This window comes from Chiroxiphia lanceolata, chromosome 1 (genome assembly GCF_009829145.1).
Source record: "Chiroxiphia lanceolata isolate bChiLan1 chromosome 1, bChiLan1.pri, whole genome shotgun sequence".
Taxonomy (NCBI): domain Eukaryota; kingdom Metazoa; phylum Chordata; class Aves; order Passeriformes; family Pipridae; genus Chiroxiphia; species Chiroxiphia lanceolata.
Window position 1 is genome coordinate 112,793,104 of NC_045637.1, and position 15,097 is coordinate 112,808,200.

At 49.2% G+C, this 15,097-nt stretch overlaps 1 protein-coding gene across 1 annotated transcript; it reads left to right on the forward strand.

The window, feature by feature from the left end:
• Positions 1-1,496: 1,496 nt before the first annotated feature.
• Positions 1,497-12,729, forward strand: GASK1A (golgi associated kinase 1A). Its single transcript, XM_032687220.1, has 5 exons — positions 1,497-1,550; positions 4,701-5,516; positions 9,132-9,254; positions 9,537-9,640; positions 10,220-12,729. Exons 1-5 carry the CDS (start codon positions 1,497-1,499, stop codon positions 10,428-10,430), a joined length of 1,308 nt encoding a protein of 435 aa, XP_032543111.1. The 3' UTR covers positions 10,431-12,729.
• The last annotated feature ends 2,368 nt before the right edge of the window (positions 12,730-15,097 follow it).

Sequence of the window (15,097 nt, forward strand, 5' to 3'; positions counted from 1 at the left end):
GTGCCCGGAGTCATTCTGAGAATGGAGGGGTTTTCTCTTCTTCTGTGTCCTCAGCACCGTTATGGGTCCCCAGGAGTGAGCTTAGCCCATGTGCCATATGCTGTGCCCTTAACCAAAAAACCTCCTTCACAATACGAAAAAGAAGAGGCTGTTCACTTCCCAGATCTGATTGACATGCTTGCTTTCCCCAAAATACCAGGAGCTTCTGCAAGCACCACGTGTGGGTGCAAGGCTCTGCAGACGTTCCCAGAGGTGGGGGGCAGCCAAAGGAGGTTTCCCACTTGTTTTCAAGCAGTCTTTGTTAAAATTGGTCACGGCAGGCTGCATCTCCTGCTGCCCAGGCGGTTTTGTGGTTCATTGGGCGGGCAGCGAGCACGGTGCTGGGAGGGTGAGGGTAAGCACAGCTCTTAGCATTGCACCCCCTATGCAAAGTACACCCCACTCAGTGTGTGTCCAGATAAATGCACATACCTGCTTTTAACCTGCTCATCAGCAGGTTGCCTTCGGCAAAGTCCTCCGAGCTTGGGAGCCCAGGGTGGGCAGGTGGCCAAGAAGGACACGGCTATAGCTGAGCCATGTGCTTCCTTGGGCACCTCTTTGGGATGGTGGCGTTTACTGCTGGAGGGGTCTGGCAGTGCCAGGGCAAGAGCAGGAGCACTCCTTTAAATGCCAGAGGAAAGCAGGGATTGATTCCGTTTTCAACGGCCACGTATTTCCGTGGCATCTCTCTTGTCTCAGGGCTGTTTCTTACATTCTTGGATAATGAAGTTTGGGGGTTGGTTTTCTTTTCTTTCAAGCTTGGCAAAGCCAATTTGATGAATTTTGAAAAGAAATTGAAAACAGGCTTCTCTGCTTCAAATTCTGCCAAGGTTCAACCATCCTGGGAATACAATGTCAAGGATAGCCCTCCCCCACTGCAACCACACTTAGAAAGTTTTATCTCCAAGCATCAAAGCTGCACAGCTCTCCACTGTGCCTTCAGAGCCTGGACTGTGCTGTATGTCCCTCAGATGAGTGAGAGTATATATTATTTACTTATTGGCATCCTGGAACAAGCAGTACTTCTCTTAAGCCTTTTTATGGGTTTTGCCTGCTGGGAAAAGGACCTAATTTCTGGCAAAGATGTGCTGTACTGTCAGTATGTCAGCCTGGCAAAGCAAAGCTGTACGTATGGTTTGCATTTTGGGCTGAATTGAAGCCATAGCTTAAACTGCAGCATTTTTTTACAGCATGGACTCAGAGAAACTCTCTTTGGATAAGTATTTACCCAGGGCTTGTAAATACAGTATTCTTTCTGCAGTGTTTTATCACCTAGATTGTTATTAAATTTGCAATATCAACCGTCAGAAATAACACAGAGAATATACTTGCACTTTTTTTGTTTCTTTTTGTTGTTGATGTGGCAGGGAAATCCTGAATGGCGCTGGGGAAGGGAGCCTGTGCTGGCCCTTGCCCAGCTTCACAGCCCAGGGTTTCAAGCATAGGGTGGGAAAGCGATGAAGCTCAAACTTGTGGTGCCCAAACCCGAGCTCACTGACAGAGAAGACAAAGTGAGTTTGGACAATAGTGATTCCTTAACCACTTGGACTGTAAACTGACTTGACATTAAAAACCTGGCAATCGTTGCCATCTGTTTGGCATCCTCTGTTCTCCAGCTGTGGGTTAAAAAGGATTTTTCCTGCAGTATTTTGAAGGTTCTGCAAATGGGTCCCACATGCACCCCTCCAGGATACTGGGATTTTTGGGAGCTAGGCTTTTTGCATACCCAGGGCCAGTGTAAGCAACCAAAGGGTTATTATCAGCTGCATAGCAAAAATAATCACCATGAAAACCCTCCATGCAGAAGAAGAGGGTTATGGGGGATTTTGGCGAAAGTGGGGTGGGCCATGTCTCCCCAGAGGGGTAGGACAGGGGAGGTACTGGGAGAAGTTGCCCAGGGAAGGGACTCAGTGGATGGATGCAGGTGGGAATACTGAATTTTACAGTTTATCCTGTCCTTTGGGTTTAATAACATGGATGTTATTGCAGTTAATTAAGCATACTTTGAGGCCAGAGGGACAGATTGTGAGGCATTTACAGTGATGACTCAAAAAGAGTATAGATATCAGAATATCAGGATCTGCCCTTTTTATGCCACAGTGTTATTTTACTGGGATTAAACTATAATACAGACATTCCACCTCCTCCAAACTCTTGCTCAGGATGCCAGACTTGGATTTGGATCACAACCAGCCTCTTGACAGAAGTCCTGCTGCCCCTTGGGGCGCTTGAGTGTGTTCATGCTCGTTCCCTCCCCAGAAAGACACCTAAGGCAATGATTTAGCCATGCAGCGTGATGCCTGGGACAGTTAGTGCCAAGCCCTGAATAACCCTGCCTGTGATCTAGGACAGGACATCCCTCACCCTGGACTAGGTCCTTTTCATTCTAGGGAGAGATAAAACAGGGGGTCCCCTGGCAGGTCCTAAGGCCTTGTACCAGACAGTCCCTGGCTCCCAGCAGAGACTGGTGTAAGCCGTGTCTGAACAAAGAATTCAGCCCAGTGGATATATTTTGCTGCACTACATTGTATCTCTGGGAGAGAAGCAATTAAATGAGAGCTATAAAGCTGAATCACTCCAAGTGCACCATCAATAGCTCTTGTAAGCTTCATTAAATCTGCTCAGTCCTTGAAAGGGAGACATTACAGGAACACTCCTGTGGTTGAGGCCAGCAAGTTGGTGGCTCCTCTCATCCACCTTGGTTGATGCAGTGTCTTTGCAAGGCTCCTCACCATGGGGCTGTCTGAAGCAGCCTGGCCATTGTGGGGCACAAAACCTGATGGATGTTGGGATAGTGCTGGATCACCTTATGAAGGGGCTCATGCAGTGAGATTGCCTGTTCTTGGGGCTGGAGCTATGCTGGGAGTGGGTCCCTGTGGCCAGTGGGAGCCTGCGGTCCTAAAAGCCCCATGGCTGGAATTGTTTCTGCTTGCCCAACTGCTTTCTGGAAGTCATTCTGGCTGCTGGCTCTCACCTCCCTGGCTTTTTAGATTTTTTTTTTTCAAGCTTTTACTCTTATAAACAGTCTCTTACCCCTTCTTTGGCATTACATTGTCCCACTGTGTCTGCCATGGATATACTTGTGCTTCCAAAATAAATAATTGCAAAAAAATGTATCCACTTGACCACCGCCTTGACTTCCAGTGTGAGTATGAGCCACTTGGAAATGCCTGTTGAAAGCAGAGAAACGGCGCCAATGTGCTTTTTGTGGTTCCAGCCTCCAGAAATGCATTAGACTGCCCAAACCCCGGTGAATGAGGCATGCGTGCAGTGCGGCCCAGGACTGGCTTGGAGGATCTCCCAGTGCTGCCCCAACACTGCCCTCCAGCCCAAAAGGGAATGTGCTGTGCTCAGGGCAGCCCCAAGCACCACATGCATGGAATTGCTTTAGGCCAAAGGGGAGATATGAACTTAGCAATGCAGGGAGACTTGCATAATGTTTGCTTATAACAGCCTTTCCAGCCTATATAATTTTTTAAGTTGCTCCAAAGTAGAAAGTATGACTAAAATGGCGGGGAAGAGAAGCCTGTGTATAAAAATATATACCTCAAAAGTTGTTAGTACCTGTCTAAAGGCAGTTCCTTAGTGCTGTGAATCAGAAGACTTTAGGTTTCACATATAGCATGGATCATATCATAGACTCATAGCATGGTTTGGGTCGGAAGGGACCTTAAGAATATTTAGTTCTAACCCTCCTGTCACAGGCAAGGACACTTTCCACTAGACCAGGTTTCTCTGAGTTCCATCCAACATGGCCTTGAACACTGCCAGGGATGGGGCATCCACAACTTCTCTGGGCAACCTGTTCCAGTACCTCACCACGTATATAATTTTTTCCTAATATCTAATCTAAACCTACTCTCAGTCTAAAGCCATTCCCCCTTGCTCTATCACTCCACACTCTTGTAAAAAGTCCCTCTCCAGCTCTCTTGTAGCCACCTTTAGGTTCAGGAAAGTGCTATAAGGTGTCCTCAGAGCCTTCTCCAGGCTGAACAACATCAACTCTCTCAACTTGTCTCCATACAATAGGTGCTTCAGCCCTCCAGCATTTCGCACCCATTTTTAAAACATAGGCAGGTCCCAGCTGACACTTGGAGCTGCCTTGCTTTTGCTGGACACAGTGATGGGCAGAGTTTCAAAGGCCTTGTCTCAGCATGCATTGAGATGTCCTACAAACAAGAGTGTGGGTATCTGAGTTATGGGTTCAATGTGCAATCCGGATATGAATCAGTGAGTGTGCCCAGAGTAAGGTCTGAAGGATAAAAACCTCTTAGGAACTGCAAAGTGTTTATATCCAGACAGGAATTTGCTCTGGTTTGGTCTTTTTTTTTTTTTTTTTTTTTTTTCAATTCTTCAGTCTTTATAGCAAAATATTTGGCCATGAAGAATTCATTGCCCATAAAGAGATCCTGTACATCAGCACTGCAGACATGCACCCTCTGTGGTGGGTCAGCCTTTGCTCTAACTGCAGATACTTTCTGGCACAAATCATGGCACCAGCCATACCACTCCTGCTACAGTGCCATGAAGGCAGTGAGTGCTTGGGGAACACCTTTCCCAGGGATCAACACAAGCAGAGGGGCTGCTTCTCCAAAGCAAACGCTATTGAGGACTCTCCTGGAATAACACTCCATTACCACTCTACCTTTCTCTCCTTGCAGGCCCAGCGACCATGGCGAAGGTTGGGGATGAAGCTCTCAGCCCCAGCAGCCGTCGGGGTGCTGCTGGCCCTGGCCCTGCTGGCACTCATCCACCTGCTCCCACCACCGGACCACTCCCCACTCCCACTGCCAGCCTCGTCCCCCCCAGGTCCCCCATGGGAGGTGGCTGACCCGCTATCTGGAGGACAAGCCCGCAGAGAAAGGCTCCCTGTACCCCTCACTCGCTCACGGCGGGACCAGCCCCCTGGCCAGGGCAGGAGGCGGCGCCGGGGTGTGGAGAGGGAAACTCCTCTGTGGCTCTCTGAGGATGACCTCCAGAAGATGCAGCTGCTGGCCAGTGGTCAGGTGGTCTCCAAGACCCGCATACCTGCCCATGGGCAAGTCATGCGAGTGGGGCTGCAGCTCGTGGGAGATGCCAAAGGGAATGTCTTGCCAGCCAGCCCAGAGAGGGACTGCCAGGATGGGCGCTGTGGGCTCATCAAGCGCCCCGGAGACCTCTATGAGGTGCTGGCCTTCCACCTGGACAGGGTGCTGGGGCTGAACCGCAGCCTGCCCGCTGTGGCCCGGCGCTTCACCAGCCACCTCCTGCCCTACAGCTACACCGACGGCTCCCTGCGCCCCATCATCTGGTGGGCTCCTGACCTCCAGCACCTGGACGATGCCAACAACGACCAGAACTCCTGTGCCTTGGGGTGGCTGCAGTATCAGGATATGCTGCAGCCCCACAGACTGACGCTGGTGGCTGGGGATGCCCCCTGCTCCAGGATCCCACACGGCGAGTGGAGCCGCCTGGCCCTCTTTGACTTTCTTCTCCAGGTAGGGCTGCAGTGATGGAGACCACCTGTCCCACCAGCTGTGCCACCTGGGTCCCCCTGCATCTGAGCCTTTATTGTCTGGCATGGACTCCTTCTCCTCTGCGGGGTCACATAGGGTGTGGTGTCTCTTGGGATGTATTTTCACTCATCAGCTAATGCTGAGCAGCAGAGCTTTGTGCAGAAGCACTTGGCCTGAGTATGGTCCGTGCTTGGGACTTGCAGGGGAAACATAGGCAGGTTTCGGACGTGGTGAGTCCACCCTCACGTGGGTGAGCCTTCTGCCATTGTGGCTTCACTGGCTTCTCTTTGTGCAGATGCCAGCAGCAGCTTGGGGCATCCCTAGGGACGTCCCTAGGGACGTCCCTAGGGCATCCCTAGGGACCAGCAGCATTTTCTGCCTCAGCCCCATCCGATCCAACTCCAGGGATGTGCTGCTGGCACTGGAAATGAGGAGCCCTGCCCCTTTGAACAGCATTGATTTCCTCCTCCTCTGCATTAGTAGCACTTAATCTCCCATCTGGAAAATCATACCCTGCTGCTACAAGGGATTACAACAGCGTCCCAGAGAGTTATCAGTTCTTGGAGGGCAGCTGTAAGGAGGCAAAAGTGATTTCTATGGAAAAAAAAAGCCTGTTTAGGCACCTTGGGGCTGGAGCTTTGGTTATCAGACAAGGGGAAACTGCCTGAAAGGTCAAGTATTAAAGTAAAAAAAGAAAGAAGTGAAGAAAGAAAAAAACACAAACTAAATGTGTTCTCATTTTTCTCTCTCTTGTTGTTTTTGTTGCTGGTTTGTTTTTTTTTTTTCGCAAATCCTGACCATTAATCTTTATAACCTTGAACTAGGACTGGCAGAGGCAGAGCAGTCCTGGCTGGGCTTGGAAATATTTTAGCTGAAACAGCCAGAGAAATGAGAAGATTAACCAACCTCCTTCCCTTCCCCAGGCCAAAATGCTGCTGACTGCAGTGGAAAGGCCGAGTCTCCAGCAGAAAGTATCTGGTTCTAAGGAGAGTTTTCCTTGGAGGGCTGGAGCAGCACAATGATAAATCCAAGGTTTTCCTCAATAATTCCAATGGGATTCTCCCATGCAAAAAGTCATGTAAAGGTAAAGAGTCTGCGGGATATTGTAGAAGTGAAATAACATCGTTCAGAAACAGCTTTAGCCTCTCACAGCCCTTGCTGGGGAAGGAGAGGATGTGAGATTTGAGACCTATTGTACATTGGCATGAGAATCTTGGTAGCTTTCCTCAATTACCCTTAAAATTGGGCTTCTTCTATGTTGATTTCTCTTGTTGTTTGCCATAAGGGAACCTCTCTCTACATGTAGAATTTTACTGAGGGCAAAATGCCGAGCCTGGTGGAAATGGCAAAGTTGCTGATGGCTTAGTCCTGCACTTTAAAGAGGGCCAAAACCAAATCACCTCTGAAGCCCTGCAGCCACATCCCTTCCCTGGAGCACCCCCTTCTGGACTGGAGAAAAGCAAGGAAATTTTCCGTAGAGGAAACCACCCCAGGCTGAATCATGACTGGAAAGACCTACTGGACCCAAGGGGATGCCCTGGGGTGGCCATAGGACCAAAGAGGGGCTGAAGGCGAGCTTCTCACGGGGTTTGAGCTTGGACAGGAGTAAGTGTGGCTAGTGTACTTGTGTTCCAGCAATAAGACCTATTTTGATCTTATGCATTAGAGCCATTTAGGCTCTGGCAAGAAGAAATTAATACAAACAATCAGGAGAGGGTCAGGGGGAAAGAGGGCTTGTCAGCGTGTCAGTGGCAATCTCAGCATCTCCACAGCCATCTGGTCTCTCTCCTGGGGCTCCATTTGTTCACCAGGTCTGCCTCCACCTCACATCTCTGCATGTCCAGCACCAATCCACTCTGGTTTCATAGGTGCTTGTGGGCGGGTGAGTAGAGCTCTGAGGCCCTTTAATGTGTCTGTACATCATCTCAGGCTGTCTTCACCTTCTGTGCAGCCAGGAAGACAACACAGCAGGTGAGAGAAACCGGCGTGCTGAGCTTTCCAGTAGGCAGACATAGGAGGTGTGTGGAGGAAATGTAATATTTTCTTCCATTTCAATGAGTTTTGTGTCAAAATGCTCAAGCACTTTTAACTGGAGTGCCTCTCAATGGAGAAATGCTGACCCAAGTGTTTCATTAAACCTCAGGAAACAGAAGGGTTTGTTAAGGGGCTCCAGCGTGGGACTTATCCTGCTTTGCAAAGGGTTACAAATATAATGGCCACGGAAATCACAATTTGTGTTTCCCGCAGCATCTTCTCCAGTGCTTGGTCAGTATTTGGATTCAGGCTGAACTCTCTCTCAAAGCACAGCCTGTAACTGACAAGTTGTGCTAATTATCAGGGTGAAGGGAATAGGCAGCCACTGTGGGTCGTAGATCACTCCAGGCTTACCTGAGACCTCTTGGGTCTTACCTTACTGCAACCTTCCTGGTGGATCCAGGAGCCTCATTGCACCCTGAGCCCTGCCTCCTGGGTTGGCACCAGCAACACCAAGTGAGTGAGTCAGACATTTTAATGCTTCAACCAGAAAATATATTTATTTTCTATATATTTATATATTTTTGGTTTACACTTAAAGGAGTGCATGCAAACAGGCCTCTGGAGCTGGAGGTGGTGAGCCAGCTCCCCTACACGGCTGTGGCAACACGCAGCCATGGGGAGGACTGTTGATAGGCAACGAGACCCTGTCTGCCCCACAAACCACCACAGAGGCTGCGCCAGCTGCATCTGACAAAGCTGAGGAAGCTTTGTGAATACCAAGGCAGGGTTACTGAAACCAGGTCTGACAGAGATTTATGTCTTTTAAAAGTCCTTCATTCCTCTGAGGGTGTGGTTGAAACACTGGAAGTTGCCAAGGAGCAGTGGGGTTTCTGCAGGGAACTGGGGTGGGAAGCAGGAGGTTTAACAGGCTCAAAACACAAAGCCTTAGCAGCACCTGCAAATAATTAACCAGAAGTGTAGCTAAAACAAGCCACTGTGGCCCAACTTAAATGTCAGGCATGCTCTGTGAACGCACAGATTGCTTTTTCCCTTGCCGATACTTTTCCGTTCATCTTTCCATTGAGAGCTGCTCAGGTTACCATAGGGATGGATGAAAGAGTGTGTATGTCACAGGAGCCAGATGAAACCATCATCCAGAACACCAAGATGCGGAAAAAATTGTCTTTCTGAGGATTCAAACCCTAGGTTTCCTTGGGTGCTTTTCTTGCTTTTGGTTTTGGTTTGTTTTTTTTTTGCATTCATGGCCATGTACATCTTCCCTTGGTTTCAGCTGGAAACACAACCCGTTCACTCTGTGAAAATATGGAGTGTGGAGGTACCATACCAGGCACAGAATGTATCTGAACTCCATCAGGAAAGCCTGTCACCATCACCTTTGTCATCACCTTCTTCAAGCCAAGGGAGTTTTGCAAGCCAGCTAAGCTTCTTCGTGCTTCCCCGCCTCTCACTCTCTCACTGGTGTATGCCATCTTTTCCCATTTCAAGTCTGCTGAGAATGCCTAGAAATGTTTTATTTTCCTCTGAGCAAGAAAAGTTCACATCAGGACCTCCCCATCCCGGGCATATGTCCCTGCTAAGGTTCCCAAATGTCTCCTGCAGGTTCATGACCGCCTAGACCGCTACTGCTGTGGGTTTCAGCCTGATCCCTCTGAGCCCTGCATGGAGGAGATGCTCCATGAGAAGTGCCGGAACCCAGAAGAGCTGGTCCTGGTCCACATCCTGGTACGTCCCCCTCTCCAGAGGCTACTCTGGTGCTAAGATAAAGGTAGCTGGGAGGCTCTGGGAGGCACTTGCAAGGCTGAGGTGGTAGCAAAGAAAACACAAGTCCCATGGTGATGCTGGGTCCATAGTGGGAGATGTGCCGGGCACAGAGGGACCTGGACTTGGGCATCTGCTGTCTCCCAGATACTCTCAGGCTTTCTCACTGCATTAAAAAGCAGCCTACACCCACAAACTGGTGTCCCTCTGCAGTAAGGGAACTTCTCCTTCCCATCCTGTTGGCAGGTCCGGAGGAGTGCGCCATCCCGCCTGGTGTTCATCGACAACGCGGGCAGGCCACAGCACCCTGAGGAGAAGCTCAACTTCAGGCTCCTTCAAGGCATAGACAGGTAGGAATGTGCACCTTCCTGGAGGCAAGTCCTGGGCAAGGGCTGAGCTGGCATGTGTGGGATGGTCAGCAGCCCCGTGTGCACACCTTCGTGCCGCTCCTGGCCACCCTGGTTGGGCACCCCTGTGAAGCAGGGCCACCTCCCACCCAGAGCAGGGTGGGTGGGCAGTCTCACAAAAATATCCCATGTGCCCCTGCCATTAAACTAGCTCTTTATTCTGCTCTGGATAACTGACGGCAGGCTCCAAAGCCTATTTCCCCTCTTTAATTGGCAGCTGCACAAAAATAATGAATAATCAGGTATTTCAGCATTTCTTGCGTTGTTGCCTGTGAGGCATTTTGGCATGCTATAGGCCTTTTGATTTGGAAGTTGTTTGGATCTGTTTCTGATGGAGCTATCCTCCATGCTCACCATGGGCAGAGCTTTAAGCAGGAGGCTCCTCATCCTGTGTTCCTCTGGGTGGGCATGCATTTGTTCCTGAAGCACCTTTGCTCAAGTGCCCTGCTGCTTCCCTCCTACCTGCCCAGAGTTCCCTGTGTAACCCCTTCCCTCCTTGTCTCTTCTGCTCCTCCTCTGCAGCTTTCCAGCGGCGGCAGTGGCCACGCTGCGATCAGGCAGACTGCAGAGCCTGCTGCTGGAGTCACTGCGTGTGGACCGGGAGCTCTGGGAGAGCCAGGGTGGTGCCAAGGGCCTGATACCCCTGCTTCAGACCATTGACAGGCGGGCACGGATCCTGCTCAGGTACATCCAAGAGCACAACCTGACAGTGTTTGAGGACTTGCCATGCTGAACTGACCTCCAGTCAGCACAGAGCTCCTGCCTGGCAAATCCCAACAGCAACAGATGTACCTCACGCCCTCAGCATGGGTGATATGAGACTGCTTGGCTCTCCACAAGGTGTTTCCCTCCACCTTGTAGAATGCTCTGGAAAAACAGATGGGATCACAGGGAGTAGGAAAGACAAGGAGGAGATGTCTCCTGAGACAACGCACAACTGCTTGAGAAAGGCAACAGTCATCAAGTCATGGTCTCACCATGGATTTTCAAAGGAGGGGCATATCCATGAGATTTTTGAATGCCTTCACACATACACACACACACGCACGCACGCACAAACACAAACATACACACACAGCTACTATGAAAACTGGAGGCTTGGACAATTGAACATGGACTCTGGTAAGGGTTAAAAAGCAGTGGAAGAAGTCACTGACAGCCTTTCCATGCTTGTACTGGACTTTTTGATGATGCTTTCCAAAACATCCCAGTCAGAGAGGCAAGGGGAAACCAGAGGTGAACTTTCTAAGTGGATTAAGCAGGGACAAGATGCTAGAGCTGAGCTCTGTCTGGCACTCCCACGGAGGGGATAATGTGTGCTTGGGAGCACGTGTAAGCCCCTGCTTGAAGCCGGGGCTAGGCAGGACCTGGGACTGCAGGAGCACTGGGCAGCAACTGCCTTCACATAGCCCATGGTACCATCCCTGGCGAGCGCCATGTGCTGTGTGCCATGTGCCTTGTGCCATGCCTCAGCAGGCCTGGGCTGCTGCCAGGGTGCATTCTTGATTTGAAGATTCAAATCTCTTGCTCACTCTTTCCCTTCGTCATCAGGGGATTAAAAGGCAAAACTACCACGGTTGTGTTTAGCACTCCTGACTGCTCCCTTGGGCACGGCTGTGCGAAACTCTTTCCAAGGCTTGCAGAAATATGTTTTAACAAAAATGCCAGGGTATTTCAGCAGAAGGAAATCGAGTGCAAAACTCTTTCTGAGCATGCTGGCACCTCCGGCAGAGCCCATCCTGCTCCTGTCATCCCAGCAGCCCCCTGTGCTGAGGCACAGCAGCATCCCAGCCAGGAAGGTCTTCAAGCATCACGGCTGATAGATAACACAAAAGCAAAAAGAAGAGGAGGAAAAAAGATACAGGGATGGGCTCTATCACTCCCCACAGTGTGTTTCCCAGCTGAGGCATGCAGTCAGTGTTTGCTTGCCAGGAGCTGCCAGTTCCTGGCCTGTGGGCCAAAGGTTTGCCACCAGGACAAGGCTTTTTAAAGGGGCCTCAGGGAGCAGCCCTTCATTTTTCCAGCCCTACAGGTAGAGGGTCGTCCATGCTTGAGGCACCCCAAATCACTTGTGCCTTTGGGAAGCCTCAGTGAGACTGATGTGGGCACCCATGCAGAGCTGCTGTCCCATTGCCATAGCTTTGGAGAACATGGCCACCCCTGTAGCAGGGGAAGAAAAGACAGGTATTGATGCCTTCTGCGCCCCATGCCTCTTAACATCATGTTAGTTTGAGAGCCTGCAAGGGGATGCTTTAACACCCATGCTGATAAGCGCAAGCAATTACTTTTTTTCCCCTTTTTCCTCTTGCTGAAGAGAAGATGAAGTGAGGTGTGGGTGACATGAATCAACAAGCACGAGTGCTCTCAGGAAGCGTCAGCACTCAGCATTGCAGGCACATCAGCATCCAAAGTGCCATCAGCATCTTCCTGGAGTCCTGCCCTCCAATTAGCCAGGGAAAGCCTTTCCCCCAGCACTCTCTCCACCCCATGAGTTATCATCCCATTTGCCATGCCATGGGATGGATGCCTTGCTAAAGCCTGAATTGTGGAGATTTATTATTGGTAGGTGAGCTCAGTTTGCAAGCATGGAGGAGAGTGAAATAATTCAACCTGTTTCCTATGAAAAGCCATGCCCAGGCACGGCTATATAAGAGTAGAGGATACTAAATGTAACATAATTAAATCCAAAAAATATGCTGTGAAAAGCTGTGAGGTAAAAAGAGAGTTAGGGTGTGAGGCATTAGTCATAGACTTGTTTTTTCTCATTAAAATGAGAAATTTCATTAAAAGATAGGTTTTCATCCCATGTAATCCAAGTTCTCAGTGAGAACTGAGAGGCAGGTGGGGCTCTGTGCAGTGGCCAAAGCTTGTGGACTTTGCTGTGCTGGAACAGCAGCTTTTGCCTTGCTCGTGGTTGCATCTTCTCAACCTTAACATTGCACAGGGTAGTGGGGATTTTTCTGGGTTTTTTTTTTTTTTGCATTTCCTTAGTTGTAATGTGAGTTTGTACACATACGGGTACATCTGTAAGCAGTGATGCATGTGAATAAAAATCACTGGTGATTTAACAAAGAGCCATGTATGGATAAATGAGAGAACCAAAAGCCATGATCTTGCTGAGACTGATCATTAATCTTCTTTAATTTGTCATTTGTTCCATGGGCTTGCCTATGTAACCAGCACAGGCTCTGAACTGTGGTAATGGCTGTTCAGAGGAATCCCGTGGACTGCTTACATCAGCCATGTAGTGTTCAGTTCAGTTTGCTCCAGCTGTGAATGTGTCATATTTCCTATGATAAACTTATTTTCATGGTTATAACTATTTTATAGTTATAAATATTCACTTGGGACCATGCTTGACAAACCAGATTTCATCTGAGCAGTGATCCTGATTTAACCAAATTTTACCGGATATTATTATGGATGCTGTTGGGATGTGGTAACAAAAAAAAAAAAGGACATGGTCCAAGCTGGCTGCAGCACTGGGGCAGGATGGCTTTGGCTTTAAGAAGGCAGCAGCAGCTAAGCAAGGGAAAAAGCAGTGGAGAAGCAAGGGCTTCTTGAAGGAGGGCATTCCTGCAGCACCCTCATGCTCACCCTTGGCACCACGGGAACGTGCTCTGAGAATAACCTTTGAGAGCATGGGCATGCACCTTCCCAGAGCTTCACCAGTAAGGAACTGTTTCATGCTGCAGTGATCCAAGTGACATGATCTGTGTTTAACAGATCTCTGGCTGTGCACAGGCCTTCAGCTGGCAGAAAATAGGGCTGGGGGATGGAAGGCAGGGGTCAAGCTGGCTCCAATCTGCTGAACACGCACACACGTGAGCATGCCAACACACACTGTTTCACTACTCCTATTCAGTCCCCACAGTTGTTGACCCCCAGTCATCCCCCAGCAGCCTGCTACAGTGCTTTGCTGGCCCCAGCCTCCATAAACTAAATACCTTTTTGCTGCATTTAGGGGCTATTTCTTGAGCTGCCCATTGTGGCCACAGGACACTAAATAGTCTTTGCAGCAGGCCTGCATGGACCTCACAGAGCAGCCGGAGCTCTCATTGAACTCACCCATTGGTCGGGGTGGCACCAGTGGGGTGGCACTCGGGGGTGATGTGACGACCCACCCTTGTGCTTCCTTCCCCTTAAGGGTGGGTTATTACAGGTGGCACTCAGAGACCCCAGAAGATGCTTGGCAAAACCCTCCCAAGCATCCCTGTGCCACGCAAAGGAAGCATGGGCTGACTGCTGCCTGAAAGGCAAGAGCTAGCAAGTAAATCCAAATTTATTGTTAAATAACTGGATATAAAAATAATCTGGCTTTTAGAAAGCAATTTATTTATGCTTTCAGTACTTACTTAAATATTTATGCGGAAAAGGAAAAAAAAAGTCTGCTCTGACACAGGACTATTGTTGTAGCAATGGCCTTTAAGATAAATGGAAGTAAATTAGCCTGATGTTTTATTTACATCCAGCGAAGCAGTAGATAAACTCTCCTTGTGATGGATTTTCTTCATTAGCTGGGCGAACGCCTAAGGTACAGCTTTTGACATTGTTTCTTCCGTGTGGTTAGACAAACAGTTTATCAAAAGAGTATAAAATTGTCAGGAAAAGGAGCAGATTAATGGGCAGTAAAGTGAAGATCACTGAATTTATGATATAAGTAGCAGTATCACTGGAGCTTAAGAAATGGCTTATTAGATAACCGACATGTATCCGCACACAGAAGCGCTGAGCCCCCTGGATCTGCCGCACTGTCAGTGGCTGCTTCCCAAATCCCAGTGCGGGGGTCCCCACGCTGAAGCTTCACCTCCCTCCTCCTTCCCTTTCCTTAGGTCTGGGTTTGTGCTGTAACTCTCTAATTGGAGCTTGTGAAAGTACAATTTCCTCCCAGTTAAAAACCCCTAAGAGTTTTAATGGCTTCAGGGATTACAACCTTGTCTTCATGTCTGAGCTGCTGTAACTATTTCCGCAACTTATTTTGTCAATTTTGGCTGCTTTTACAGTAGTGATAATCATACCTATATCAACAACAATAATGTATAGGTCTTATGATTCTTTGCAAAAACCCACCCCCAGCATTAGCAGTTTATGGATCCCATATGGCTCCTGCAGCAATTACCTCTGGAATGATAATCAGCTGTCAGATAAGGCAAATGGGAAAAAGTATACGGGGAACCTGGGAGAAAGAAATGTTCCTGGGGATGGTAGAGGGGCTGTGCTTGTGGGTGCCTGACATCTCTGCCCTGCCAGGCATGAGCTCAGGTTTTCAAGCTTCAGAAGAGGGATTTTGGGTGCAAGGAGGACCAAGAAACCCGAGTTTAGCCGGTGCCATGAATCTCGGTCTCCAAGAGCTGTCTCCAGCAGGTGGCATTGTCTCGACAGGCTGTCTTTTCCCCATGC